At 51.9% G+C, this 27,708-nt stretch overlaps 2 protein-coding genes across 4 annotated transcripts in view; one reads left to right on the top strand and one right to left on the bottom strand.

The window, feature by feature from the left end:
- The window catches only part of VPS8 (VPS8 subunit of CORVET complex), a 71,055-nt gene extending 66,068 nt beyond the window's left edge, over positions 1 to 4,987 (top strand). For all 3 annotated transcript variants that reach the window (XM_040074849.2, XM_058422015.1, XM_040074851.2), the window contains 2 exons: positions 1,837 to 1,917; positions 2,524 to 4,987. In XM_040074849.2, the coding sequence (XP_039930783.1) occupies positions 1,837 to 1,917; positions 2,524 to 2,679 (237 nt within the window). In that variant the 3' untranslated portion in view covers positions 2,680 to 4,987. The remainder of the gene's footprint in view (positions 1 to 1,836; positions 1,918 to 2,523) is intronic.
- Positions 3,962 to 25,082, bottom strand: C10H3orf70 (chromosome 10 C3orf70 homolog). Its single transcript, XM_040074852.2, has 2 exons — positions 24,908 to 25,082; positions 3,962 to 7,093 (listed from the first exon to the last, which is right to left on the bottom strand). The coding sequence occupies exons 1-2, from the start codon at positions 25,080 to 25,082 to the stop codon at positions 6,540 to 6,542; spliced, it is 729 nt and encodes a 242-aa protein (XP_039930786.1). The 3' UTR covers positions 3,962 to 6,539.
- Between the last annotated feature and the right edge of the window lie 2,626 nt (positions 25,083 to 27,708).

Below are 27,708 nucleotides of genomic sequence, written 5' to 3'. Positions count from 1 at the left end.
GAAATTGAAAATAGCCTTTTCCCTTCCTCCTGGCCAAGAGCCTCAGGAGATGAATTGCTCTTCTGGGGTTCTGTGTCTCATGTGAGGCCTTTCTGAGGAGTGTGGGGATGTGGCTGGAAATGGGTTGGAGGTGCTGAAGGGAACATCTCAGAGCTGGCCAGCTCTGGAGACAGAGGCTGTGCTGTGGGGTGAGCCCGGCACCTTCTTCTGACACCCAAGTGCTGCTGGACCCCAGGAGCCTCCCGTGGCTCCTGAAGGGAAACATGCCTTTAGTGACATGGTTGAAAAAGGAAAAGACCTGACAGCAGTTGTTTCCATGACAACAGAAAGAATTGCCTGCAATATTTCAGCTCATCAGCCTGGGAACAGCCTGATTGATAGTTACGTACATGTGGTAGGGAGAGAGCGGGAGAGGGGAGGCCAATTCCATTGCATTTTCCTTGTCCTTGAATGCTTGTGGCCACAGCAGCTGTGGAGGGCAGTTTTTCCTTGCTTTTTGTGTTTTCCCGGGGAGGATGACCTGCATGTCCCTGGGAAGCATCGGTACAACGTGCTGGCTGAGTCCCTGACCCTCGCTGTCCCAGGCTCAAAGCCTATGCCAGGTGTGCAGGGAATGGGGACATCTGGCTCCCTGACTGGCAAATAGTTATTTACACTACAGAGAATATCCTGGAGGAGAAGGAGAGAGTTTGGCAAATGTTTCCAGCATAAGCGATCCACACTCAGGACATTCCTCTCTTCCCAGACTAATGATCAAAGCAAAGTTTTTGGGATGGTCTCAGAACTATCCAGGCTTCAGGAAACCCATGGGGGGCTCAGTGCATCTCCCATTGCCAAAGAGCTTAAAATCAATGCAGCTTCAGTCAGTACTCACTGGCTGGATTGTAGCATTTTTGGTAAGCAGCCCCTGCGAAATGTGTTTTGGAGAAGATATTTGAATGTTCCCTTAAAAACAGATCCCCAGAGACAACAGATGCCAGCCTGCTGCTCACGAGGGAGGCCGTTCTCCTGGCTCCTGTTGGGGTTTCTTGATGATTCTTTTGCTTTGCAATATGAGCAGAAACATTCAAAATAGAAACACTGTGGTGTGATAAATGGAACAAACCTACAAGAATCTGTGATGCTTTGTCATCTCTCCCTGGGACGTGGCGCCGTTGACAGCAGTTTGAGTGTGTGCAGCCCTCTCTGCCTTAGTGCAGCTCTGGGCCCTCTTTTTGCCCTCACCTGCCCCTCACTACTGGGGGACACTTGGCCTTGTACCCACAGCTGGGCACGGCCACGCTCTCGGGTGCTCCATGGTTCACTTTGCCTGCCCTTTCCACCCCTCATTTCCCAGCTTTCAGTCTGTAACACCCTACCAGAGGACAAGAGACGGGAGCTGACGATGCCATTGCAGGATGCCAGTAGTTGTTAATAGTCACTGGCAGGGCCATGGGTGGCACACACAGCCCGTGTCCCCCCGCAGTGTTCCCGTGCCGCGGTGTCGGGCTGGGGGAAGGAGCCTGGAGAGGCTGATCGGCCACAGAGGACCATCACTTCTCCTCCCAGCTGGCTGTGAGCGAGTTTCCCCACGCCTTTTTTCCTTCCTCAGAGGTATCACAGTGCCGTCAGTCTGTGCCACTGTAACTGTCCTTTGGGTAAGAACAGGACTGATTTTTTTTTTTTCCCCCCAGTCCTGGGGTGCACATAGTGGCTTCATACCAAGGGAAGGATGGCTAAAAAGATCTCCCCAACAGGTTGTGGACTGACTGTTCCTCGCCCAGGAATTAATTTCTGCGTGCAGGAACTTGACAGCCTGCTCTGTGTGGTTTCTCTAACTTTCTTCCTCTCTCTCAGATGAGTTCAGAGTCTGTGTTGGATCCTCAGCAAATCCAAGCTTTTGACCAGCTCTGCCGACTCAACCGAGGCACCTCCCGAGTACGTACCCGCATTTTCCTCCGGCTTTGAAACTGCTGATGGGCATTTCTCCTGTTGCCATGACACTGGCACTGGCAAGCAAGGGCTCTGGCTTCTCTCTGGGGTTTGGGGCTGGCACTTGCCTGTGGCACACTGCAAGGCAGCCCTGCTGGGAAAGTCACTGGCAGGGAAACAGTGGGAATGCCTCTGGCTTTTGGGCTGTTTTGGTCTGACAAGTGTCCATGGGGTGATCCTTTGTGGATTTGTAACTAAGCTTCCCTCTAGACACCATAGCTCCTGCAGTTGCTTGGAATAGTCTCTCCTCCTATGCCCCTGCTGTCCCACAGAGAGCACAGCTCCCTCTGTCCCTGGCGTTTTCCTTGTGCCTTCTGCCAGTTCTTTCTGGGTTTGCTTTTCAATTATGTGACTTCAAAGCAACCTAAAGGCCCCTGGAGAGTTGTTCAGTTGAGGACTGGTGACCTGCACAGCGCTCTGTAGGGTGCCTCCATGCCATCCCTGGCCTTGGCTTTACATGGGTTCAGGTTTCTCTCACTGCAGCAGGGGACACAGTGACGGCCTGGGCTCTGCGTACCCTGCAGGAATGTGACCAGAGGGTTTTCCTTGCAGCTGGCTCTCCTGACAGAGCTGGCACGTGGGGGCCACGGCGGCAGTGACAAGCACGGGCTGCTGAGCGTTTCCCACGGGGACCCGGCCTCCAGCAGCGTTTTCCAGAATGAGAACTTCCAGCTGCACCTGACGCCCCCTCCGCTGACTGAAGAGTAGCGCTGCTGCCCCGGCCGGGCCACGGCTGCTCCCGGGGCGTGGTGCCTGGAAGTTTTCCCACCACCACGGGCTTCTCCCCCACACCGCCTTTCCCAGGACCCACCGTGCTGACCCTCACCGGGCACTGGGGGTCATCGGTGGGTGATGCCTCAGCTCTGCTTTGGCAGTGGTGGGGCAGCTGAGCTGGAACTCCAGGACAAGCCCCAGCATGCTGAGGCACCCGGCCTGTGCTGTGCCAGGGACTCATGGCGGCAGCAGGAACTCCTCTAAGTAATTGAATCAGCTCTGCTCCTCTGGAGGAGCCTGTCCTGTGCCCAGAGGCCCTGTGTCCCCGTGCTGTGCTGGTTCTGTGGCTGGGGGCCACACCTGAGTTCTGTGTTCTGCTAAAAGCAGCTATTCAGCAAGGCCTAACCTTGCTGTCTCATGGCAGCAGCCAGGGGGTCTGAGGGCACAGAATGGGCAAATCTGGAGAAGGCTGAAGAACACAGGAAATGACACCTGAGTGAGCAAACTGACCTGCACATATGGTGTTCTGCCAACCCATTAAAGAGGTCCTTGATTGAAGTTCCCTGTGTGACCTCTGCACTTCTGTGAGTGTGCTGCTGGTAAGAGAAAGATCCATCTTGTGCCTGTGGGTGAAGCTGAACCCTCCCCTGTCACTTTGTTGTACCTGTGTTGGCGGTGGGAGGAGTGTGTCTCTAAAAAAGGTGCCTCAGGCCCTTGGGAGCTGCACGGGGTGAGGGGTAGGTGTGATGGGCACTGATGGTCCCAGAATCTTTAACACTTTGCTCTCAGCACTGCACACCAATGTTGGTGGAGTTTCTGTACTGTCACACACACTCCTCTTCCTGTGCTCACTTTAGCACTGACACTGGGGTGTTTTGGGGTGCCCTCGGGGTCCCAGCTGATCCCAGAGCACAGCACCAGGTGGGTGTTGCTCTCCCTGCACACAGAACTCCTGTGGCTGATCTGTGCAGAGCTCATGGAATGGCAGGAACACGGGAAGCACCAGATGTTGTGCAGAGCTCACCTGGGCAGGAGCAGTGCCACACAGCTGAGGCAGCTCTTTCCAGCTGAGTCACAGCTGGGCCATGAGGCTGCCCACCAGCCCCAGCACCCACCAAGGCCTGGTGTGCTCCCCTTGGTTCTTCCCTTTGTCTGCCCTGCTCCGGGGTGTGTCAGGGCTGCCATCGGAAGCTGTGAGCAGCTCTTCCTTTGCTGAAAGTCCTGGAATGCTTCTCTCTAGCATGGAAAGCACACAGGCAGTTAGGACACGTAGGAGGCCAGTTGTTCAGTATTTTATTCAAGAGAAAATATACACACACCTCTCCCTGGCAGGGGGAGCAGCCAGCCCAGGGCATGGCTGCAACAACACGGCCACACCCGCGTTTGTGCAAAGGAAGGAGCCCCGTTTTCCGCGGGAGCGTTCCCGAGCGGGGTGTGTGATGGAGCAGGAGATCCCCGCGGCCGAGCCCCGCCCGAGCGCTCTCCAGCAGCCCCAGCGCTCCCCAGAGCGCCGCTGACATTTTCCAGGAGCAACAGAAGGAAGAGGCAGCTTATTGTGCTTAAGACATCTGAACAAATCCTGGGTAGGAGACACTCACAGCTTGTGGGTATTGCTAATTACTTACAGTTAAGAAAGAATGGATCCTGACGAGGATCGGGCCCTGTGGAGTCTCTGCCACCAGCACCCCCGAGGCCACCGCGCTCCCAGCCAGTGCCCAGGCAGGGCTGTGGCTCCTGCTTGCCTGCAAACAAGGTGAGCTGTGCTGGGCAGGGGGTCCTGCTCACCTTCCCTGCCCTCGGTGCCCCAGAGAGAGCTGGTGAGGAGCTCCCTGCCCTTGGCAAAGGCTGTGCTGTGCCAGCCCACCCATCCTGGGAAGGAGAAGCCATTCCCAGGGGAGGAAGAGCCTTCCTCTTTATGGGAGGAAAACTCAGAGGCCGGGCATGAGAGTGAGCTCGTTCAGCTCTCCACTCAGGTTACAATTGAAAGGTTAAATATGAATAAATGCTGTAGGTTTATACATAATGCTTCCTTCTACCTATGGAATGTGTCTGAATGGTCCAAAGACACCAAAAATGTTAAAAACTGTAGTTAGCCAAGAAAGACAACCCCACCCTTAAAAATGAAATAAATCCTATGTAGTTTTACTACAGCCTTTGTTTAAATGCGCTCAGAAAAACAGAGTATTTTCAGGTGCCTTGTGAGAATGTATCCGTTCATGCAATGGCCCAAGTTCCTCGTTTCACAAGCATTGCACATTTTTATGTAAGTCATCAAAACTATAAAACCTATTTTTGTCTGAAAGTCATAGTCTAAAAAGTACAGCATTACTTTATATCCACCCATGGAAACTCCTAGACACGCGCATGTGCACAGACACACACTGTTGCCTAAATGTCTTCTAAAGATACTGATTACAAAGTGTATAAAATTGGGAATACATTGTCAGGATACAGTGAGAGATGAGCCATCCTCTACCACAGACTATAATCTAGGATCAGTCACTAATTGTACACGTTTATACAGCCTTGGATTCACCAGGGACTCCTGAAACGCAAACAGCAACTACACAAAGAGCGGCAGTAACGCTGCAGGAACACAGGAGTTACTGTCTCCAGCTCTGTGGAGCTGGCTGGAATCTGAGCGACATTTTTGTCTCCTTCAAGCAGGGCTGAAACTGAACCTCCTGTGAGACAGCTCCACGACCAGCTGGGTGAGGGACGCCTCCTCCGAACCTGCTCCTGGACTGGGAGCCACAGAGCGGGAGCCAAAGCCTCCTCTCTCCACTAGGATGACCTTAGGCTGTATTTTAACAAGCTCACATCCACCGAGCCCGTGGGCCACCTCCCAGGGGCATCTCCATGCTGTCCCCAAGCTCTGCCGACACAGTGGTGTGGCTGGTAAAATTCTTTTTGTTTAAACTTTGTTATTCTTCAGGCAAATGCAGGCCCTGAGGCCATTTGGTCCTGAGTGTCTGGCACCAGAGAGCCCAGGAGGAGGCAGAGGCGGAGCCGAGGGCGGGTGTTCGGAGGTAGTCGCTTCCTTCGCCTGTCCTGGTACTCCCCAGTCCAGTGTGGTATTGGTTAGATGGCCATGCCCCCCCTGTGCCTGCTCCCCCTCCTCCCCACCCACAAAAGCCAGACCCCCTTCCCAAGAATCCAGGGAGAGAAAAGGGACCAGCCGGATTCAGGCAGCTCATCCCCCTCCAGAGCAAGACCTGCCTTCTCAGGAGATTTCAGAGCCTGGCCTACCTCAGCAGCTGCTCGGTGCATAGCCTGGAGAAAAGCTGGAGGCACTTTGTGCATTCTCTAGCCTGCCATTCCAACCTGCTGGGAGCGTGGTGCCGACAGCCTGGGAGCAGGGTCGCACCAGCGCTAGGGAAGAGGCCGGACAAGGCGCTAGGACAGACAGAGACGGGAGGAGCCTCGCGTAGCTGTTTGAGAAACGCTAAGGGCACCTCGGTGTGCTGCTCCAGGCGTGCACCCCCGTGCTCTGAGGGACCCCTGCCAACAACCCGACAGGTGGAAACATCTCAAGCGGCACGTCCTCGTGTGAGAAGTTGTGTGGGGGTAACCCAGACCAACAAAAGGGCCCGTTTCTGCTAGAAAAGTCTTAAGATTTGTCACTACCTTACGTGCAGACGTGGGAGAGCTGATCGGGCTGAGAACGTGTTAAAATTGCTCAGGCTGCTGCGGGTTTGCCATATGTAAGTCCCGTGACCGCGCTCCCACGACAGGAATCTGAAATATCGAGTGCACCGGAAAAAAGGGATTGTCAGAAAAAACAGAAAATAGAAATACTACAAAAGCAACGTTACTGAGAAGGAAGTGGACTGAGCCGACGCCGACTTGTGCGGTCACACCGTGGTTTCTATAGTCTCAATCACTTCCATCTCGCACTGCGAGGGCGACAGGAGCGGGCACTCGTCCGGCTCCCAGCTGCTATCCGGGCTGTAATCTTCCTCTGAGCTCAGCTCGGCCACCCCCTCCGTGTCCTCGTCACACGACTCCATGTAGTGAACCCCCACCGCGTTGATGCCGGAGTCCTCAGAGCTGGAGGGGGACGAGCAGTGCTCTGGTTTTGGTGTATTGCTCTCCTTTGTGATTAAGGCATTGCGGACGGAGCCCTCGTCGGGCTTTGCCCTGTGCGGGGCGGGCGGCTGGCGCTGCACGTAGCACATCTTGCCGTTGATGCACTTGACGCGGTAGTTGTCGATGAACAGGTCGGCGATGGTGCAGAACTGCGGCGCCTCGGGCGGCAGCGGCGGCTGGAACGCGGGCGCGAACTTGAGGAAGTGCTCGGTGAGCGACACTGAGATCTGGATGGTGTTGGGGGACTCCCGGGGGCGGACGGGGATCTCGGTGCTGGGGAGCTGCTCCACGGGGGTCATGGGCTGGTAGACGTATTTACCTGTGGGCACACAGAGGAGCAGCGTTGAAAGGTTGGTGTCTGTGAGTTTGAACGGAAGCGATGACGTTGACACCTTTGGACGCCGCCAACAGTTCCCTGCTGGCAGCAGCCACTGCTGCTCTCGTGGCCTCTCCAGGTGTGGATCCTCTGACACCTAATGCTGCAGGTAATCATAACCTCCCGTACCCCAGTGCTGCTCTCCTCCCTGTCCCTGCCTCGACGACAGCTGTAGGACATAACACTGGAGAATTCACTCCAGGGGCACAACTCCATAGCTGTCAAGTGGGAAAGATGCCAAGTCTGCCCACCCTGCCTTCTAGGAGAAAGAAAACTGCCAAGATTCTCAGAGGCTTTTTTCCCCCCACTGAACGTAATCGGTAAGTTCTAGCTTACATCTTCGCTACAATGATCAAAAATTTATTATATTATTATTATTCCAGTGAATCTCCTTGCACATGATTCCATGTTCTTAGTTTCTGGGGACTAAATCGTGTTTTTCCATATTATAAACCAGAAGTTCATACATGACTACAATTAGAATTTTAAGGCAGAAAATAAGGGAATTTCTAAGCTGTAGAAATGCTTTTGGCATCTTGATTATCTGGTTAAGGAGTAAGAAAATAGGATTATGTTGGTTATATTGAGCAGAACAAAGTGTGAACTGAACATCTTCACTAACAGAAATAAATAAGAGAGCAGAAAATTGGGACTATGTCAGGAAAAACTGAGAAACCCGAGGCTATGCCTCAGACTGTCAAATGCTACATTTTATTTGCATGAGGCCTCTGAAAGATTCATGTCTCCCCAGGGGCTCATCCACTGGGAAAGCCCAAATTTCCAGAAGCCTTGTGAGTAGTGGAGCTGTCAGAAGGGTTTTGCTGCACATGCTGCCGATCCTGCTTTGCCCAGGCAGCAAATGCACCAAAGCACGGCAGGGCTGTGCAGCTGCTCAGAGCTCTCCAGGTGAGGGGCAGGAAGCTCCAGCATTAAGGAAGGCCGAGTGCTGGTGTGTTTCCAGCTCAGAGGGAACTGCAGCCTTTCCCCCTGAATTACCCATTCATTTGGAGCATCGCAGAACGGCTCGCATTGGGAAGTACCTTAAAGATCACGGAGTTCCAATCCCCTTGCCGTGAGCAGGGACATCTCCTACTAGACCAGGTCGCTGTAAGCCCCAGGGACGGGCTCGCTCGCTCCCCCTGCAAAGCCTCTCTGCAGTGGAGAATCCCCCCCTGAGGCTGGGAATCCCTCTCAGCCCTGGGAAGAGCTCTGTCGGTGCCGGCGCTCCGGGGCCCATGCACAGCCTGTGCTCTGCCGGCTCCGGGACATCACCGGCATCCTCGGGCACCGGGAAGGCTTTTCCCACCCCGCAGTGCCGTTGGAAGGGAAATGGGTCACGCCAAAGTCGGCTGGGACTTCCAACCCCTGTAGCCCAAGGATAGGGAGCACAGCAGAAAGGCCACGGAACCGCAGGGAGAGCTCTGGAGCGTGGGAGAGGCTGCAGGCACGACGAGGGAAAAGCCAACCGTGTGTCATGGGAGGAGAGCGCAGACAGAGCTGGCAGCAGAGGGAAGTGTGTGAATAGCTTTGACCGGCTCCCCTCGAATACTCATCCAATGTTTTCTCCCTACGATCTGTGCAATGGCAACTGTTAACAGAGCCACGGGGAAAGCTCGGTGACAAGTCAAGCTTTTTCCCTGTCTGTTTATGGCTGGATGACAGAAAACACAAAGCCATCTTCTCCACTTGCCATCTCTTTACCATGGCGTGGCTCCTAAACCTGCTGTGCCCCAGAGGAATGAGCACTGGCATCCAGCAGCTGCAGGCTCCAGCCACAGGCAGAGCACAGCTCTCACTCCTCCAGCACAGAGCCTCGGTTCTGGCGCTCCCTGAGCAATGGGGTCCCTCGGGGCTTTCTCAAATCTTGTGGACAGAACTTCCCTAGGAAGCTCCTCACCCTCACAGCCACAGCAGCAGCCCACGGCTTCCTGCCATCTGCTGCTTCCCAGAAATCCTTCTGTGAAATTAGTGAACATTATATATGCCGCTGCTTCGCAAAGCCCCACAGCTGATGATTACTGTGCTGCTGCCGGGACAGTGTCTGATAAATTCAGCTCAGGGAAACTGAAGTGCAGCCTGCCCTTGCCTGAAACCACGATGCTCTATTTATCCATAGATTTGGAGTGTTTCTCTGTGGGCTCCTTTGACAACCAATGATAAAATAAAACCAGACACTGGTGAAAAACATTTCTTCAGCTCAATTCTGTGCCGCCCCTATTTGAAGAGTCCAAGGAACGGTCCAGTGAAGATTTTACCATGATGAAGAAAAAAGGTGTCTGTACAACAGGACTCTGTTTTTCCTCTTAAAACAGCCACCACGTGCTGGCAGAAGGCTGAGGGATGTTGGGAATAGAAAGTAATGTATTTAAGCTAAGGAAGCTTACAGCATGGGCCTGGAATGGTAAAACAAAGATTCCTCAGTTGGACTTTTTTTGGGGTTTGTTTCTCCCCTTTTGGGAAAAGAAGAAGAGCGCTGGCCGGGTCAGCCGAGGAGTTGCTGGGAGCTCAGCTGGTTGTTCCTCCACAGCACCGCACACAGCAGCTCCCTGCGAGCCTCAGCACTGCCCTGCTAGCACTAATTCCAGAGCAGGAGCAAAGAGCAGCCATTCCCTTAGCACAGGATTTCAGAGCCTGGCTGTGTGACCTCACTGGGGCTGAAATGTTCCTCACATTCCAAGGACAAGCTCTGCCAGGGTAAAGCAGGAACCGGCTAACACACAGCAAAGAGAATTTTCTACGTTTCTTTAGAATTCTGGTATAAGTTTGTCAAGTCTTAGCTGGTTTTAGAGATAATTTTAAACAGATTAAACTTGTTTCAAAACATAGCCAGGTGCTCAAAACTGGGACTGTCAGATTGGATCATGGTCAACGCTGTGCTCACAGCCTTGGTTACCACTCCTCACCCTACATCATGCATGGAAACACATCAGCCAGGATGCAGCCTATGAAAAATAAATGCAGAAATTAGAAATAAGACTGTCCCCAGCCCATGCAGCTTGCAGGACTGCCAGGCTTTTCCACTAGAAATGTCACTGGGAACAGAAGTCCCCAGGTTCTCTTATAATCCATCTCAATCTGATCAGATACCCGTGGAAATCAACAGCAATATTTCTGCTGACTCTGAACAGCTGGAAATGGTCTGTGATAAAACAGTACTCTGAGCACCTATTCTGCTGCATCCCATCTAATAACTAGCTCAGAACTTATTGCCTAGTTATTCCAAGTCAGCTGAAGAACTCTGCCTGCGCTGTGCTGATGAACACTCCCGTAAATGACAGTGTTCTGCACAAGTACAAATGCCACACAAGACACTGCATCCAAAGTTGTTTCCTGGGTCGCTTCCCCACCACTGCCTATGCAGAAGGTGGTGAAGTAAAAATACTGCACCTGTCAAACACATGTCCAAAAATCAAACTCCAAATGCTGTGAAAGAAATTTGCTGCATTTGCAGAAGTTTGGGAAGTTCTTGTGCAGTTTAAGGGCTGCTGTGAAGAGGTGTCACGGTTCTGGCTCTGCACTTCCCCCGCTGTGGCAAAAGGGCCCAGGGGAAACAAGAGCCTGCTCCTCTCCTGGAAACAGCTGTGAAATCCTCTCCTGGAAACTGTGTGAAATCAGGCTCTGCCAGAATGACTGCCATGGTAAGGCTTGGCTTACCATGCCACTGGCTGACAGGTGAGATGATGAAATGAGAGACCCCACAAATAGGTCTATAGGCTACGCTTAACCATTTGTCCCCCTAAGCCTGCTCTGTGCTCAGGGCATTATCCCACCAACACCACTCCTCTGCCTGACCCCTGGAAGTGACAGCAGCCTGTGCACAACAAGAAAGGGACAATTGTTTCTCCATTTCTTCAGATGGCCCTTGTGCCAGCACACAAACCAAATCCTCAGGGACCTGGCACACGCTACAGCCAACACTCAGCTGCAGAACAGCTATTCAACTATGTCCAAGGAAGTGAGTGATGGGCAGTGCTCATCTCCCTGTTGCTCTGTGCACAGGAATAGGATTTCTATTGCCGAATCAGATGGATGCTGTTCCCCAAAGCCTTGGCTCCGTGCCTCCAGTGAGCCTGCCAGCAGGCTAAGGCAGGATCCAGCAGAGCAGGGAGCTCTATCATCACCTGCACATCTCCAGCAAACTCAGACAACTTGGAAAATTTTTTATGTTTGTGGCACTAATAACCAGAGCTATGTGGCTGATTGACTGAAAGCTGTATTATAGAGCCTCTTGCTTCCAGAACCCCAAATCAAGCCTTGAGAAACAAGCCACGAGGTAATTTCTCTCTGATTTTTTGCTAATTGGGCAGTCTGCATGCATCCTCACCAAACACACACAAAATGGCAGCAATTTCCGTGGCTAATACAAAATAACCATGAAATAAGCAAAGGTGCGGCTGGAAAATTTTCTTTTCCACTTCCCTCCATCCCAGCATTCCGGTTTACCTCTAACACTGATTAACATGCTTGACATATTGGAAAAAAATAAGTCCAGTTTTCAGGAGGGAGGTTTCTTAGAACAAATTCTCAAGTTTCCTCCTCTCAAAAGACGGACTTAGTCCTAATAAACAACATCACGAATTGCACTGCACTTCAGAAAATGTTAAGAGAGTGTCCTAGAGTAACTTTATGATGCCTGTATCCTCATTCGTCTGTTCTGTTTGTGCTGTATATTGAGTCCTGTGCCTTTAAGACTGGTTCTAAGAGCAAGGAGAAGCGCGGAGTTTGTTTTGAGAAAACTGCCCGACTCCTCCACATTCTTCTGCGGACAGCGTGTCCGGCAGAGGCTTGGAGAGACTGCAGGACAGAGATTTTTTTTTCTTTGCTTTTAGTTAGTTTCAGCTAGCTAGAGCAGAGAATTTCCCTGGACTGTTTTTTTCCTTTTTCTTGGAACTGTTTAAACCTGCTCTAGACTGAAAACCCAGGGGAGCACTGGGGGCTGCACCTGCGGCCCACCGGGGCCTGGACCTCGGCATTTTCCAGCAGCGCCAGAGGGACTGGGACTGAGGAGAGGCTGAGAGAGAGCCGAGCTACACCCACGGCAAGGACTTTCTCAGTTTGCCATCTCACTTCAGAAGGAGAGGTTTTATTGTTTCATACTATTCATTCTTTATACTTGTATGCACTTCATTTGTTTAGTAAAATAGTTTTTTCCACTTTTCTCCAAAGAGGGTTTTAGTTTTTTTTCCGGACCGGTTGGAGGGAGGGGCCACGTGGGTTTGCTTCCTTAGAGGGATCCTATACAGGGGTTTTCTCCCAAATTTGTCCCAAACCAGGACAGAGAGGGCTGTGGATTTTACAAGTCTAAGTCAGCAATACATACCATGGATATTTGTTCGCATGCAAGGCATTTAGACATCTATTAACTGAAAGATAAAAGCTTTTTTTCATATGTATTCCTCCCCCTACAGCTGCTGGAACAAATATTTCTACAGCCTCCTATCTGCTAGCTCATCTATCTCCAAAAATCAGCAAGGTTAACGAAGACCTGCTATTGCAGCTACTGAACGTGACCTGGCTCAGCTTAGGAGATACTCCTGTGTGGGCTGAGCACTTGTGGAAGTCCTAAGCAGAGGTGGGCTGAAGGTGAACTGGCTCTGACCCCAGTGGAATCTCCGTGCCTCTGGCTGTGGTGGATGCTCCAGAGGGGCTGGAGCTGTGACACCAGGGCACAGTCCATGGCTGCCACAGGCTCCCAGTGAGAGTGTGGAGGGACGTGTCCTGTTCACCAGCAGGGAGCTGCTCCCTGAATTCTGGTGACTTGGTGGTGCTGCCTGAACATACACCTGTGTAACAGCACCAGTGATCCCCCCTTGAAAAGTCCAACGGGATTCTCACTCCAGCTGTGCCAGACTTTGCTATTGCCACTCGCAACCCTGCCAAAAAATTCAGCTCACATGGGAGGGGAATTGGTCCCACTACAAAGAACATAAAAACCCTCTAATTAAATACCACACAGCTCTGAAGGAGTGAAGGCAAAGGAAGCATTCATAATGCATGTGTGACAGGAGACAGCGCTGCCTTGGAGGGGTTCTGCATTATTCCACAGAGAGCTCCCTGCACAGCTGTTCTGTGTGTGGAAACCTTGGAGCTGAGCTTCTCGAGCACTGGCTTTCCTCACAGCAAGAGATGGAGAACAACCAAGCGCTCTTCCAGCAGCACTCGTTCCACATCTCCTGGGTGTGGCAGAAGAGCCAAGCCTGGCTGTTGGGGAAGCACTGTGGGGATGTGCAGCTCTGCCCACAGGAACTGTCTGGCAGGTGCTGACAGCTCCGAGCGGGAGCGGTGCCCCGCTGCCAGCGTTGGCACAGCGGCCCCAGGACAGTACAGGGCTCTCACACCCACCTGAATTTCCCCCCAGGGCAGTGGATGGCACAGGAAGGAGACAGGTAGGGATTCACCGCTGACCCAGCAAGGGAGCGTTTCCTCCTTCACAGACAAAGGCAAAGCTCGCTGCTCATCCTGGATGGGTTTGTGGAGGGCACTCGGCATCCTCAGCCTGCCAGAGGTGCCCACTGCAGAGTAGAATTCCACCGGGAAGCGTGATGTTGGGCTGAGCACCTCCCTGGGGTTGTGGCCTTCCTTCAGCCCTGCCAGCTGAACAGTGGACAAAATGACTGCACTGGCTTTCCTCCTCCTCTCCAGTTACATGCACAGCTTGCAACAACAAACCCCTGCAAACAAAGCTTGCCCTACCCACAGCTACTCACCGAGGACTATCACAGCTCCAAACTACACTCAGAGCACAGTACTAACTTTTCCAGAGGGGCGAGAACAAATGGAAGGAGAAACTTGGGGCACAGTTACAGATGGCACGTGTGAAAAACCCCACTGCTCACCCAGTCTACACTTCTTTGTGATGTATGGAATAGACATCACATCGTATCCAGCAAATCCTCCTGGGCTGCATGGTGAACCAAAGACGTGGATTCCTCCACCACCAGAGGAAATGGGAAACATTTCAGGATACTGAGGCACTGCCACATTTACAAGCCCAAGCAGAGCTGAATGGGGCCATTGGTGGTTATAATAAGGCATTACTGAAATGACTGTCCACCTTGAAGAAACCTCATAGACAAAGACATGCAGCACCCCACCGTAAGTGATATTTCTGCCTTGCACTTTGTCCAAACAACTTTGAAAAAGCACTGAGATTGCTCAAACAAATTTCTAGTGTGGGGAATGCAAACAGAACATTCCACATACCTGCAGGAACTCTGGCAGAAGTAGAAGGCCCCAGTAAGGGATCACAGGGACTCCAAGGGCACAAATGAACTCAGCAAAGGAACAACAGAAAAGAGAGCCACACACCAGGACCTGAGCAGGCTGGGAGTGAGCAGGAAGGGCTGGCAGGCTCTGCCCTAACAGAAATGTATCACTGCAAAGGGCTCCTTCTCACAGGAGCACTTCCATCCGAGCACTAATGAATCCATCCCATTCCAGACCCCATCCCAACACAGGGAAGAACCAGTGCAGCGACGTTTTGGCAGTGGCTGCCTAGGAGCAATTCCATACAGCTGCCAGCTCTCTCCGGGGGAGGAGAGGTGTTCCCTCCCTGCTGTACAGCCAGACAGCTGTGCCAGCCCCTGACTCAACGCTTTTCACAGGAAACCAGCACAGAGGTGGGGGGAAAAATCAGGAAGTTTTTCCTCATCAAATTTGTATTTTAATGCCCTTTTTTCTTGATCTGTCTTAAATACAAAAAGGATCATGACAGTATATGCTGTGAGCTAAGCCTTTGAGAAGTTTCTGTGCACATCAGCTTAAGAGCAGGTAATGCTTAAATGCAAACAGACCCTGGAGCTTCCTCCATCATCCCTGCTCTTTACTCTCATTGCTTACACAGATTTACTGGACTTAAAGAAAAAGCAACCCTGAAGGCTTGAGAGATGCAGCCATAAACCCTCTTAAAGGGGCTGTATTTGCTCACTAACCAGTGTAAGGGAAGAGAACACCAACACCCAAAAAGGCAGTGAGCAGCAGCACACACCACGTGTGTGTTCTGGAGGAGCTTTTTCCTTTCAGTAGCTGGAGAATGTCACCCATACCACAGGTGCTACGAACCCCAGCTCCATGCTGGGTTCCAAAAACATGGAAGCACAGGCATGGAAAGCGTGGCACAGCTCTGGTTACCTCTGCCAGCACAGCAGCTGGGCAACACTACCCAAGCTCCGAATCCAAGGACCTTCATCTTCCAAGATGCCTTCCAAACCCACCCCCAAAGGCCAGAACAGCCACTTCTCACACATTTGCCTGAGAAATGTTATCCCCCAAGTTACACTAGATATTTTTAAAATTCAGTAGAGAAAATAGCAAAAAATGGCTTAGCGCTAAATATTTATTCTACAACCCCATCCCTGTGTGCCATCTGCTCAAGCTTCAGCAGCCCATGGTTTCCATGCAGCCAGTCAGCGTACTGATAGGGAAACAAAGCAACACAAGCACAGCTCCATGTCAAACTACCCAGAAAACCATGGCATTGCCTGGAAATCAAAGGGACTGGAGACACAAGATCCAATTGTCTTCCAGGTGTGTGCTATGTACTGCAGGGGGGCACCCTGAGCCTCTGCATACCATGGAATGCTTTCTTGGAGTTCTCAAATAAGCAGAACAACTCACTGGGTCCTTGAAGGAAAAGTCCTCTCTAAAGACCTCCACTCTGCACCCACAGGGGACAGCTGGGGCAGGAGGCTGGGTTTCACAGCTTGGAATGGACACATCTCTGTGGCCACAGTGCTTTCCTGGTGGCTGACAGGAGAAACAATGGCCCATGGGAAGTGCTGTACCTGTGATGATCCCTTCCTGTGGCCAGGACACAGCATCTGTGCAGTGGCTGTGGACAGCACCACGTTCTCCAGCTTCAGTGCTGGGAGCAGGGCCTTAACTCCCAACACACTCTTTTAACCCTCGTCCCAGCGCTGTTCCTGCTCCTTCGTGCACATCTCCATTCACACCAAGCTATTCAAACCAAGCTATTTCTATCACAAGCCTCTAGAGAAGCCATTTCTGGGGATTTTAAAGCACTGCTCTCCCTGCTTGTGACCAAAACATGTCACCACATGGAGCTGAGGAGTGCAAGTATGCACTCCCCCTGGAGCTGTGTGGGATCCAGCAGTGCTCTACATCAATACATAGGAGCCCAAGTACCACCAGTGGAGGTGGAGCAGGTGATATCACATCGAGCCATGGTGCACACGGTGTCACTGCAGGCAAGTGACTTGGAGCACCTGGACAGTGCAGCTGGGAGCACAAACAGCTCTCTGCTGTGGCAGCGCTGGCAGAGGTGAGAGCATTGCCCTCAGCTTCACATCCAGAGAGTCAAGATCCCACAGGGCCAGCTGGAGAATGGCTCCTGTGCCACAGATCAAGGTCTAGTGGCACAGGGAGGAAAAACAAAGCAAAAGGTGAGTGTCTCCTTGCACCTGCCCTGCCTACAGCTGGGTTAATGCTGGTGGACTGCAGGAAGGCTGCAAGAGCTTCTCAGTCCACCCTGGCACACCTGATGCTGTCCCAACCTTTCCCAGAGGGAGGGATGGAGTGAGTGAGTGCAAACACCTGGGGTGGGGCTCAGGCTCAGGAAAGCACTGAAATCCAAGCAGGCAGCTAGGCAGTGTGGAAGAGCCAAGCACCCTGCCTGCAACAGTTACAGGAGTGCACCAGCATCACGTGTGGCAGGGAGAGGGACAGACAGAGCCTGGCACAGAGCTGGGCACAGCAGGGAATCATTTCAGGGCTGGGTGCAAGCACACAGCCAAACAAACAGCTTCAAGAGCAGACGTGTGGGCTCTGGAGCTCCGCAGCCACCAGTGAGAACAGGAATACAAATGCGTGCCTCTTGCTGAAATTGTTTTACAACGTAGGTTACATATAAATTCCAACTGTTACATGGCCTAAATTAACGTATGGCTGTGTTAAAAACAAGGCCCAGTTGCCAAGCAATCAGTTTTCACTTTCCCTGTAGGTTTTTTGACTACCATGCATATACTCAACTATTGGCACAAACATCTCCAAATTGCACGAACTGCACTTCTTGAGTTCTGTGATCAGTCACTACATAAAAATTGATTAGTGGAAGAATCAAAGCCATTATGCAAACATACTCTGTGTCTTGTGGGCAGATAAATTCATGGAGGTGCCGGAAGAAAAACCACAACACATTAAACCAGGGTCACTTTATATGCAGAGAGAGAGAGATGCTCTACCTGAAATCCGATCTACTGTCAACCAGCTTTTGCATTAGTATAAGCTTGTGCCGTCCATCAGCAGCTAAGCCCACGCTGTCACAGCTCTCAGGAGTTTGGGAACATCTTACACTGTTTGTGAGTAAAGCATTTTGCTTTTTATCCTTTACAGAAACACAAATTTCTAGTAGATAGCAGAAATAAGTTATCGAGGCTGGCAGTGAGTCATGAAGTGTACGGCAGCACCGGTTAAATCGAGAGCCATTACGTAAGAGCACCCCAAGATGCCCCTGCCCTACAAGCCGGGCTCTGCTGGTTGCAGCAACACGAGCCGTGACAAAACGTGTTCTTGATGAGCACACAGGTGCTGCCAGGAAATTGGAGGTCCTGTGCCAAGCACCTGAGAGGTCTCTTCAGTGCTTCCAGCAGAGCCGAGCAGTGTCAGCTCTGCAGACCTGCAGGATGGAAGTCAGAGCGAGGACAATCTTGTGACTCAGTCTCATGGGACAATGCAAGACTGTGACCCCCGTGAAGCATCCATCAAGAACCACAAGAGGAAGGATGATGTGACAGCAGGCACTTTTGCACTGGGGACTGGCATGAAGCAGGCTCGCAGATCCGGGCTGGCAAACAGATTCCCTCACCTGCAGAGTCCAGGAAGGAAGCCACACGCTCGCCACAGGCACTGTGCTCCACGCAGGTTTTCTCTTTAGGCTGTTCCTCTGCAGTGACAAAAGTGCCAGCAGCCTCTCACCAGCAGGAAGCCCTCCGAGCAGGAGCACAGGCCCAGCCCCCACTGTGCAGGGTTCAGGACGTCCTGAATTCACAGACAACCCCACCAGCTGACGAGACACAAGATTAATGAACTTCTCTTCAGAAGTACTTGCTTCTGGTAAGAAACATCCTCAGCCTTGTCCTTCCAAGCTTCACAAAACCAGCACTTAACCTTTCAAGCAGCCACAGAGGAAGGGTGTCAGTTATCTGCCACTCTCAGAGGCTCTTACCAGCAGATCACTGAGTTGGGGGCAAGCAGACAAAATTCTCTGTGAATTATGCTTCTCGGGTAGACAGATTACAAAACAGCCTCAGAGGCATGCATGACAAAAAGTTTTTGGCTGGCAGAAAGTGTTTTGGTACACAGGTCCCTTTTTCTTAGACTTTTGGAGAAAGAAGCGCAGTGATTTCTGTTCAATCAGGTATGAGCTGTGCAAGAGTTAGTCCTAAGAGACATACTAACAAGTAGCCTGAATTCAGAGATTTTCATGTGGTCTAATTCTGTTAAGTGATATCTGGGCCTTTGTTAATAGTAACAGAACATGCATGTCTCTAAACATTATAGTGAGTATTCAAAATGAATGCCTTGCCAGCAGGTTCTTCCAGAGGCACTGATATTCCCACAGGGCACAAGGACTCGACACATGTGTGTTCTCTTATCAATGGTTCATTCATACTGTGATTTCCAGATTATAACTAAAACCTGAGGAACAAAATCCCATCCCCGCCAGGGATGGTGCACCCACAAAAACTGGCAGTGTTTTCCCTTAGAGTAACACTTCAGAAATTTATTAAGCTGACATTCTTTCCTTGGTTGTGTACAGCTTAGTGAAACGAAGCTGGAGTATCACAGCTCTCCAAAATACAGGTGAAGAGAAGATCTTGCATAGCCACAGGCAACAAATCCTCATTAAAAGTCTTTTCCCATTACAAGCTGCAACATCCACCTTTCTGCAGCTCCTGTCTGGCACTCAGCATAAAGCCTTGCTCTGTGCACAAGTATTCTGTCCGGATACACACTTAACAGGATGAATGTTCAAATCCTTTTCACAGCAGAAGTAAATTTAAAAAGCCTATTTTCCCCAGGATTTGTGGTCATTCTTCCTCTAGACCAAGCTGTGGTTTCTGGGAATTCCCAGCCCTAGAGCTCCTAGCCCCACTGCTCCATTCCACTTTAGACAAGGGTTTTCCATGAAGAAAAATGTACGAGCTCCTCCAAATACTCAGAATTTCAGACATAAGAAGGTTACAACTCCATTTCCCTGTTTATCCAACAAATCAGTCATCAGGATGTAGTTTAGCCCTGTGGAACAGTACTGCTGGAAATTCAAGTTACCATCACCACTGCCAGGCTGGCTGCTTCCATTGCTCATCTCCATCTGCACACAGGGACACACAGAACATCGGGGCACTGCTGCCCCTCCGCTCCCTCCCAACCTGGAAACGAGTTTTACAGCCACCAAAAACCAACATAAGGAAAACCCACTGGAATAACAGCAAGGCTTTTGGAGATGTACGGTGTGTGCTGTGCTGCAGAGCACCCCAGGGCTGCGGCTGCTCCTCTGACACGCAGGGATCGACAGACACTGGCTGCAGGCAGGCACAGCTCCTCTTCAGACCCCCAAGCCCTATCAGGATGCACCTGAATTCCTCTCCATACAACCTCAGCTCACTTAGCAGCTCTGTCACAGGAAAGCAGGGCTCCCTCACTGATTCCCTCCTCACAGTTCCCACAGACAGACTGAGGTCTGAATAATGACATGGGCTCAGGAGATTGTCAGAGCCCCTGCTGATGGCTTCTGTCGCTGGGGAGAGGGAGAGACACCTTGGAAATGCTGCTGGTGTGCACAGAGATACTGAAATGCTGCACACACCACTGTGTGGCAGAGAAAATGCCTGCACCTGGGCCAGGTGTGTACCTGCCAGAGAGCAGGCAGGAGCTGCCATGGACACACATCATATCTTCTCCCTGGAAGAGGTTTAATCGAGGATGGCCTTGACAGAGAACTGTCACCAGTTTTGTGCGACAGACAAGAAATGCCTTCATTTCAAAATGTTGTAAAAGAAAAGCACTAGTGATTCAAGCAGAGAAGAATGTGAGGAGCAGTATCAGCTCAGAGCACACCCAGGTGCAGTGACTGTGCTGATTTGCCTGGTTCCCTGCCTGCAGCTGCAGGCAGTGGATAAGGGATACCCCCCTCGCCTGGCCAGCACGCAGCTGGGACTGGTGACACTGCAACCACAGGGACTGTGCCTCTGCTGGGTGCCCTCAGACACTGAGAGGAAGCAATGGAGCTCTGAGAGCCAAGAGAAACCCTGGGCTGCCTGTTCAGGTGAACAAATGTAAATGTACTCTAGTTCTGCATTCCCATAATATTGCTCGATGGCCAAATTTAGAGAAGCCCTTCTCCCCGAAATCACCTAGAAAACACGTTCCCTTTGTGGCATGCCACCCATCACACAAACCCATTTTCTCCTCTTGGCTGAAAAATGACAGCTCCTTTGATCTCTTGCCAGGCCTGCCTGGCCTCATGCAGAACCTGCCAGGTCTGGCTGCAAACTCCAGCTGAGCAGTGCCATAATTTGTGATGCATGCCAAGGAGTGAGAAACTAATCCAAGGCACACCTGCAGGTGCTGTCCACCACCTAGCAAACTGCAAGGGTGGGGAGCAGCTGTATTTTTTAAAACCTTTCCTGCCACCGCAATCTCATTCCTTGCCTGAGCCTGGGAACCGTGCTCCCTTCCTGGCCACCCAATGGAGATCTCACAACCTCCCCGTGCTTGGTTTTGTTTTCTTGTAAAGGTTCCAAACAGCTGAACCTGTAAAAGTGGTGGAACTGAAATTTATTTGCTGTATTTACTTTTCAATGTAAGATATGCAAGAGGCTTTAAGGAGCTAAAAGCTTGCTCTTACGATGCTGAAACAGGGAGGGGAAAGCATAGAAAGGCTAATACAAGGTGGCACAATTACAGTCTATTGATGCAACTGCTGTGGAACCACGATTCATCATGTATTATTGATAATTGCAGCATAATGTACCGAGGGGTTTGCAGGGTGTTTAACAGAATGCAAGATATTCAGATTACAGATGAACCCAGTTGCAAGAGAATGCTCTTAATTGTATCAAGCATGATGCCTTCTCTCACAGTTAATTCTTAGGAAGTAAAATTAGCAAAACACAGATGAAGTCCTGCTGTCAGGTCAGCACAGATGCCACCCCGAGGGTCTGATCTCTTCTGACATAAGCAGGTACCACCTCAGAGCCAGCAGCCTCAGAGCCAGCATCAGTGCAAATCACAGCTGCAGTGGAAATCCCCAGGTGAGGAAAGGGAGGCAGGCACCTTGCTGCAGACCTGCCTCTGGCATGTTTTCTCTGGCTCTGGAAAAAGTAGATCAGAGTAATTTAAGGCTCTCAGCTTGCATCTAATAAACAAAACCTCACAAGGCTGTCAGCGGGGAGAGGAGGAAGGTGAACAGGGGGCTGCCACCCCGGCAAGGGGAACGCATGCAGGGCTCAGAGCAAGCAGGAGAAATGCATAGAGGGACAAACACAGGGGCTGAAATAAAAAACACCCACCAGGCCAACACCTTCTTTCCTGCTGGGAAAAGGACTGTGAGGCTTAAGCACTCATCCTGCTTCCACATGGAGACTGGAGTCAGCACAGCCTCCTGGCAGCACCCAGGGGAGGGGTGTTGAGGACAGCCGTAGCAGGAGGGACGAGGTGTTCCTGCACCCCCAGGCAGAGCCCAGTGGCTCCAGCGACACCTGAGGCACCCCAGCACCCTCCCATCCCCAGGCACACCCGTCCTGCACGTTTCTCATGCACCTCTTATGGAGGGTTCAGAGCTCCCCACGCACGGGAGCGCATTAGAGAAACACCACACTGGGAAATCTGCTCCCCACCAAGCCCGAAACAGACTGAAAAGGACCTGAAATAAACTCCAGGCTTAGGCACAGAAGTCATACAGGCACCCAGGGCAGCTGAGGCTCTCAGAGCCGTTCGGATACACCAGTCTCTGATATCCCTGCCAGCTATTATTGCCATTTTACGGACAGAGAAACATCTGAGGTAAAGATAGCGCCTCCAGTACTGCTCACTTCTGAGCATGCCAACCACAATTGCTTTGGGGAATTCAGACTGGGTCCTTTCTCAATTATTCCTTCCATAGCCAAGTGGCTCTGCAACGCTAAATTGCTCCTGTCACTGAAGTAAGCAGATGTGATCCTGAATACACATGAGGAGACAGTCTACTCATCATGGCATGGTGAGTTTTTGTAATTTCTCGGTGTAAGTGCACTTTAACTGAGTTGACATTCTCCAGGACCTTGGCCACTGATGGAAAATAATACTTCAATGGCCCTTTTAATTGATGTAGAGTTTCCTGTTCCCCAATACAGCTCTTAAGAGTCACAGAAAAGTACTTTCAAGAACCCTCTGAGGATTCCCAAGTCGGTATTACAGCACTGCGTTTATGCAAGATAACTCCCAATGCTGTTTAATTACATCTCTGACCTCTATACAATTTCCCATTACAGACCTCATTCTTACCCCTTTTAAGTCCAACTCAACTCATTCCACAGGAGCAGGATACAAAGAGATCCTTAGCTCTGAAATTTGCATTAGGAAATGAGGGCCAAGAAGGGAGCGCGCTTCACCATGGCTTTCAGAAGATTAAACAAGGCAATGAAGTGTGTGACTTCCTTTAAAATCTTCCATTTAAAATCCTGGTTTCATGAGGTAAAGGTATCTTAACTTTTCCTTAGCCATAAAGGAGGAATTGGGAAGGAAGTCTTGTACTTCTTGCAAATGCTGTAATTATTTTTAAATCTTCTAATTTCCACACAGAAGCAAAAGGTTGGATGGGATCTCAAGTGGTCTTTCCAAGAGGGAAGGAGCTCCATGTAATGAGACACCAGTCTAAGCCTTCCCTGAAGGATCGTGACTCCTCACCTTCTCAAGTACTCTGTTCCCCTGCTGCATTTCTCTTTCTAGTTATGGTATTTTCCCATATCCAAACCTAAACTCTCAGGTAAGACATACCTGGTTATCTGCCACATCTGTGTAGAGGAGGACTTGAACACAGATGCTCTGTAAGGCTACCTTACACTTTGTAAAGCTCGTCATCCTTTCCTCCTTCTTCCCCTCCTTTCTTCTTCCCTCAATCTTTTACAGCCCAAACAACCCTTTCTTTTGCACCCCCTTGTAAAGCACATTTAAGCTGAGCTCTGTGATCTCCTCCCCATTCTCCTACAGCTCTATACAACGCTCAAAGCTCAGCCCATCAGCCTGGTTTCCTCATCACTGAGCTGAAGAGACTAATTAAATTGCACTTGCCACGCTCCCGGTAGCGCATCCCAAAGCGAAGGCTGGGGTTCTGGGTTTGGCTTTTCTGCCACACAGATCTCCCGCTGCTGACGCACAGGCAGTTTGTGAGACATCCTAATCCCCAGATCCCTCTCTGCAAGCGCAGAGCGCTTCTCCAGGTGTTCCCAGTTCCATGCTTGACTTCCCTATCCCAGCACCATTCCCAGATGATTTTGGGTAATATCTCCAGTTTATGAGCGCTGATCCTGTACTCCAGAGTGCTCATAAGCTTTTACATATTGATGGTGGCCACAAATAACTCAGACCAGGGAAATGTTGGGAAGAATCTAGGTCATAACTTGAGGGCCTTTGTGTTATCGATGAAACACCAGTGTGGCATCCCTGTCCCTGTGCAGCAGGTGACTGTGGCACCTTCTCTCACAGCCAGTTGTGCTACACAGTACCCAGAGCACAGGCAGAGGAAAACCTTTTGTCCTGAACTGCTCTCAAATGAATCCCAAATCAAGGCAAAATTCCTGAAATACATATTTAACTGATATAGAAACTTGCAAGCAAACAAAAGCTGGCTTTTGGGGCAGCCCCTTTTCCCTGTGAAACAAAATTTGCAAAAAAGTGTGTGTGAAAGGGAATCCATGAAGGTGACTAAATTGCAAGGAGAGATGGCAATGGCAATGGATTTAAAAGGAGAATGGGATGTCAGGAGTCCAGGGACGCCTTCAGCAGCGGCGGGTTACTTCACCAAGTAACCCCCACATAAGAGTCCAGTGTTAGCCTTTACCATCCAAGCTTTAAAATCTCCAGAACACAACATGACCATCCAAACATTGCTCCATCACCATTTCCTGACCTCGCATCAACACGCTGCTGGGAAAGCCTACACCTCAAGGCTCTACACGATTAATTATTCATCAAACTATGTTTGGACATCCACAGTTCAATCTCAGCCTCCATGATTAGATACATCAGGATCGTGAATACCGATATTAAAGTCATTGGGTACCTTATCACCAGAGTTGGCTCAATACTGGATTTTGAAGCTACCTGCTATATATAGCCTAAAGCAGTTACCTCTCTGCTCAAAGGGGTTTATGCCTGTAAAAAGAAAACCATTAGCACAGAGAAAGAAGTGGCTGCTGCGAAAGACGGCGGTGCCCAGCCAGCACCACAGCTCACCCTCCGGCCGGCCCACGGGGGCGAGGGGCACCGGGACTCCAGACCCGGAGAGAACTCTCCGGACATCGCGGCTGCGGGAGCAGCGCCCAGGTCAGGGTCCCGCTGGGGCCGCCTCGGCACGGACAGCTCCGGGAGCGGACTGCTCCCGGCCACGGGACGGCACGGACGAGACGGGACGGGACGGACAGAACGGGGCGGGCGGGACGGGACGGGGCGGGAGGTGAAGCATTGCTCGGGGACCGACAGGACATTCGGGACGGCTGGGATCGCGCCCCCCGCCCGCTCCCTCGCCCCCTCACTCACAGTGGCACCATCCCAGGTGGCAGCACCAGTGCAGGCGGAAGCAGCGGCCGTGGCTGTGGGTGGCGCAGAGCGAGAGCCCGTCGCAGGGCTGGAAGTCGGGTCTGCCCGCGCAGCTGCGGGCGAGCGCCTGAGCCTCGTCCAGCTTCTCGCTCTTCGCCGCCGCCGCCCCGCTCATGGCGCCGCCGCTCCGCCCGCAGCCCCCGCGCCGCAGCGGCCAGAGGAGGAGGAGAAGGAGGAGGAGGAGGTTGAGGACGAGGAGGAGGAGGAGAAGGAGGAGGAGAAGGCGCCGAGCCGCAGCGGGGACCGCCCGCCCGCCCAGCGCCGCGGGGGCAGCGCCGCGGGCAGGGCCCGGCCGCCCGCCCCGCCCCGCCCCGCCCCGGCCCCGCAGCACCGCCCGCGGGGACCCGATGGCTGCATCGACCGGCGGCGCTGTCCCCGATGGCCCTGCCTTCCGATGGCTCTGTCCCTCGATGACCGTGCCCCCCCCCCGCCATGGCAGTGCCCTGCCGTGACCGTGGCCGTGTCCTCGATGGCGATGTGCCCTGGCTGCCGCGTCCCGCGATGGCCGTGCCCCTCGATGGCCGTGCCCTCCATGGCTGTGTCCCCCGACGGGTGGGAGGTTGACCCGCGGGCTGCCCTGCGCGGCGGGGTGAGCCCGGGACGGTGCCCGAGGGCGCTGCCGGCAGCTGCGGGCCGCTGTGAGATTTCACCGCTTTCCCGAGGCGCTTGCAGCGGCGGGAGCGGCCACCAGCCCCGGGCGAGTCAGCCCGGGCACGGCAGGGCTGTGGGCCGGCTGCCAGGCTCCCCCGAGCACTTCCCCGGCCATGCGGAGCTCCTGTCCAGGCACCGCCGGGCTTGATGAATGGGATCCGGGCAGCCTGGCAGCGGAGAGCAGCCTCCGGGGAGCGCGGGCGGCAGGCGAGCAGCCTCGATTACGAGCGATCTGGGGCGCTCCGAGCGTGCAGCTCTTTGCCAGTCTATGAGACAGGTGGACACAGATCACCCCTGCAGTGCCAGAGCCAATGGAGCAGGACGCTGAGCTGCCCGCACACGTGGCCCGCAGCAGGGTTTTTTTTCATCATGCTACTATATCTAATTCAGAAGTCCATTTCTTTCTGAGCACACAGTGGTTTAAAAAAACCCTGATAAACTTTGTCTTTCATTTTGTAAAATAATCAGTAGATATAATTTTAGTTAATAAACATATGAAAGTGTGTTGTTATTTTCCAACAACCATATCCTTAGGCCAAAATTAAAGTTTGGATTTATCTTGAGCCATGGCTACATTATTTGTTTCCTAAGTGTGATGGTGGACTTGTTTCCTTGCTATGTTGAAAGAAAATTGCAGTTTTATTGCTGCTGTGCTCAGCACTGGGAGTTGAAGGCAGCTTTCTGTTAGAACAGAAATCAAATGGTCATTTTCATATTCCCTTATCTTCGTATAATACCCAATAGCTCTATGTCAGAAACAGTCAAAGCATACTTAAGTTTCTGTGTTCTCGAGAATATTCCCAGACAGTTCATACGGGGTCTGTCCTTGGACAGATCCCCGAGGTGTCCCCATCCTGCACACCCTCCTGAAGGTGTGCTGAGAGAACCATTTGCTTCTTGCCAATGAGAAGAGCTAAAGAACAGCCAAGCTGCTGGTGTCTGGCTGTGACCAGCTCCACACTTTATGGGCCAGACCAGGGGATATGGGTCATAATGCCAGAGCTGCACAGAGGCTTTGAACCACCTGTGACAGTGATGCCTGACTTGCAGTGCAGACCTGGTCTCTGCAGTGCTGCTGGCCCTTCCTGCTCATCCATGGTCCCCTCCTGCAGCACCCAGCGCCACATGACTGTGTGCCAGCTGTGCCCTCACCTTCTCGGATCTGGAATGGCTACACCATTAAACTCAGCCTATCTTGGAGGAGATGGGTGCCCTGTTGCACTGAGCAGGGACTTTGAGTCTCCCTTGGCACTGGTCACCAGGTGTGGGAGACCTCCACAGGCCTGAACATTTTAAATGTTTCTGTACTGGAAAGAGAATATTCTGACACTCCTGGAGGCTTATCTGCATTTGTTTTGCCAAAATCCCACTGAAACTGCAAATATTTACGACCTTGCTCAGCTGTTTGCAAGCAGAAGAGAAACTGCAAATTCAGGTGTTACTTTGACACTGTCCTGATGTCTCCCTGTTCCCTGGAGCACATCAGCAGCAAATGAGGGATGCAGCTCTCCTCCCACGAGAGCCCTGGCCCAAGGAGAACTGCCACTTCTATCTGCTGGCACCAAGCCCTTCCTCTCCAGCATTGTCTCACCTCCAGAAATGCTCTCAGACCAGCCTGGGCTGTGAGATGACTTTCTGTACAAAAGAAATAAAGAAGGAAGTTGAAGTGTGGGTTACAGAAAGAAGGGTAGGTATTTCTGGCAAGAACCGAGCGCCCCATGCAATTTGGGTGTGCGCTGCAGGACAGCACTTCTGAGCAGCCTAAGGCAGGGAGCTCCCTGCCTCCCTTTGAAGGGCCAGTGCTGCAGGGCACTCTGATCAAAGCTAAGGCAATGCTCCCCTTTGGTGCGCTCCCTTCGCTACTGTTCTGCACAGTGCCTGTGGCTGAGCAGTTAATGGAGGCATCTGCTGCACCGGCAGAGTTCACGGACTTAATTAAAGATATCTAACAATCCTGCAGCTGCATGAGAGAGGCCACGGGTGCTTGCAGGGCCAACACTGACTCTCCTCAGGCTGAGAGCAAGCACCCTGCTGTGCAGAAAGCACAGACATGCAGCCAGACACCACATGAAAGCAAAAGCAGGGCCCAT

The sequence above is a fragment of the Hirundo rustica genome, chromosome 10, assembly GCF_015227805.2.
Source record: "Hirundo rustica isolate bHirRus1 chromosome 10, bHirRus1.pri.v3, whole genome shotgun sequence".
Taxonomy (NCBI): domain Eukaryota; kingdom Metazoa; phylum Chordata; class Aves; order Passeriformes; family Hirundinidae; genus Hirundo; species Hirundo rustica.
This window is presented reverse-complemented; position numbering and strand designations above follow the sequence as displayed.

Coding starts and splice junctions, on each gene's coding strand:
- C10H3orf70 (XM_040074852.2), bottom strand. CDS start 25,082: ATGAGCGGGGCGGCGGCGGCGAAGAGCGAGAAGCTGGACGAGGCTCAG. Junction 7,094..24,907: donor CCACCTGGGATGGTGCCACT/GTGAGTGAGGGG, acceptor GTGTGCCCACAG/GTAAATACGTCTACCAGCCC.